Source organism: Cystoisospora suis (genome assembly GCF_002600585.1).
Source record: "Cystoisospora suis strain Wien I chromosome Unknown contig_2759, whole genome shotgun sequence".
In the NCBI taxonomy this organism is placed as follows: domain Eukaryota; phylum Apicomplexa; class Conoidasida; order Eucoccidiorida; family Sarcocystidae; genus Cystoisospora; species Cystoisospora suis.
Window position 1 is genome coordinate 29,321 of NW_027155555.1, and position 1,719 is coordinate 31,039.

At 46.6% G+C, this 1,719-nt stretch overlaps 1 protein-coding gene across 1 annotated transcript; it reads right to left on the bottom strand.

Moving 5' to 3' along the window:
• Window positions 1-1,130: 1,130 nt before the first annotated feature.
• CSUI_005716 (uncharacterized protein) lies at window positions 1,131-1,717 on the bottom strand (the record flags this gene model as incomplete). The annotated part of the gene is made up of 1 exon (XM_068065886.1): window positions 1,131-1,717. A coding segment is annotated over one exon (225 nt), but the record flags the coding sequence as incomplete, so codon positions are not given.
• Window positions 1,718-1,719: the final 2 nt, after the last annotated feature.

A 1,719-nucleotide genomic window follows, 5' to 3' on the forward strand; every position in this document is an offset into this window, starting at 1 on the left:
CCGCTACACCGGGGAGGCGGAAAGAGAGACACGACTCTTCCGATGCGTCGTGTTAGATCACAGCGACGGAGGGTCAAGGGAGGAGAGGGAGATACAGTAGTCAGATCCTGTAAAAAATGAGTGTCGGTACTTACCTTCCGAGTGGCTTAGGGAACTCTCCTTAGTAGCACGCTAGCAAGCGGCAGGAGATTGCTCGGGAAGAGAGCTTCGCGCTTGTTTCCGATCATGCCGGGCTTGGCGGAGCCCGCACCTACCCACTTTCTATCTTGATGTGCTCTTATCGTGTGCTCTGAGACTCTGCCCGCGAGACGACTTCGGTGAACTGTCGTGCAAAGCTTGTCTTGAAACTTCGAGCTTAGGCGCACAACATGGTTGTCTTTCCTCTCTGTAAAAAACTCCTCATGGCTGTTTTTCCATGGGCGGAGTACGAGAGATGCGACAGTCCGGCGAGCCACATCCCTTGCTGGGTATGCAGTCGCACGGAACGGAATTTGCGAGTCCGTGCGGGTTGGTACCACGGACGTTCCTACTGCTGTTCTGAGGGATCGACTGTGAATAATGCTATGGTCTAGAGCAACTACTTTTCTATTGTTCTTGATCAAGCAACAGGCAAGAGCTTGTCTGCGCGTCAGGTCCTGTTTGGACAGGGAGATCGACCGACAGCCGGGGAGGCAGACAGGGAGGGGTGTGCCCACTAAGTCGTGACGGATGATTGCCTTGTGCCATTCTTCCACCGCATAGACAAGAGAAGAAAGAATTCCAGGAAACACAGTCCTAATAGACTAGGAATGACAGATAATCTGAAGGGCTTCTACGCCAAGAAGAAAACTAAAACAACTCCGAAGTCACTGGAAGCACGAAACGAATCTGAGGAAGTAAAGTTTCCTGAAGGAATATGCTTATCGAACGATCAGAGGACTCATTAGTATAGTATTGTAGGCAGCAAAACAGGAATCATCATCACTTCCCAGTGGCTGGCTATGCCTGTCTTTCGGTTGGAGTTCGTTGGTAACGAAAAATCTCATCAATAAAACTTCAAACGAAACATATTTGTTCCTACGAAGTAAAAGACAGACGATAGACAAGAATGGGGCTATGCCCATAACATATACATAGATACATACATAAAGATCCACACATGTGAATACAGATTCATATGTATGCACAGATATCTATACGGATGAATAGATAGATAGATAGCTTGTGAGATGTATGGGGAGATAGATGAGACAGAACGGTATGCAATAAAACAGATGGAAGCATAAAAGATAGAGATGAAACAAAAAACAAGAGTGCCAACAATGAAGATCATCCTATCTTCTTCCTCCTGTCTGTACACCGTATTCCATCTCCTAAACACGGTATTCCCAACATGAATGTATTGATCAGGCAGTCGTCGCAGTAGTATTGATACGGCCACCCAACCTGAGCTCCGCAAAGAACATCGTGTCTATTCTTTTTGTCTGTCTATCTCTTTCTCTTCCTTCTCATTCACACATCACTCCCTTCTCTCTCTCTCTCTCTCCAGACATGCCAACTCAATTCATCTCCTTCTTTCTCTCCTGCTGCTGATCCCACATCTATCGTCATCTCTACACGCGCTTCTACCATAACTTCACTGCCAAGAGACGAGAACCTTTCGAAAAGAAACGTTGTCGTAGGGAAATGAATCCATCGCAGGCATATCTTTGTTTCTTTCTTTCTTTCTCTTCCTCTCAT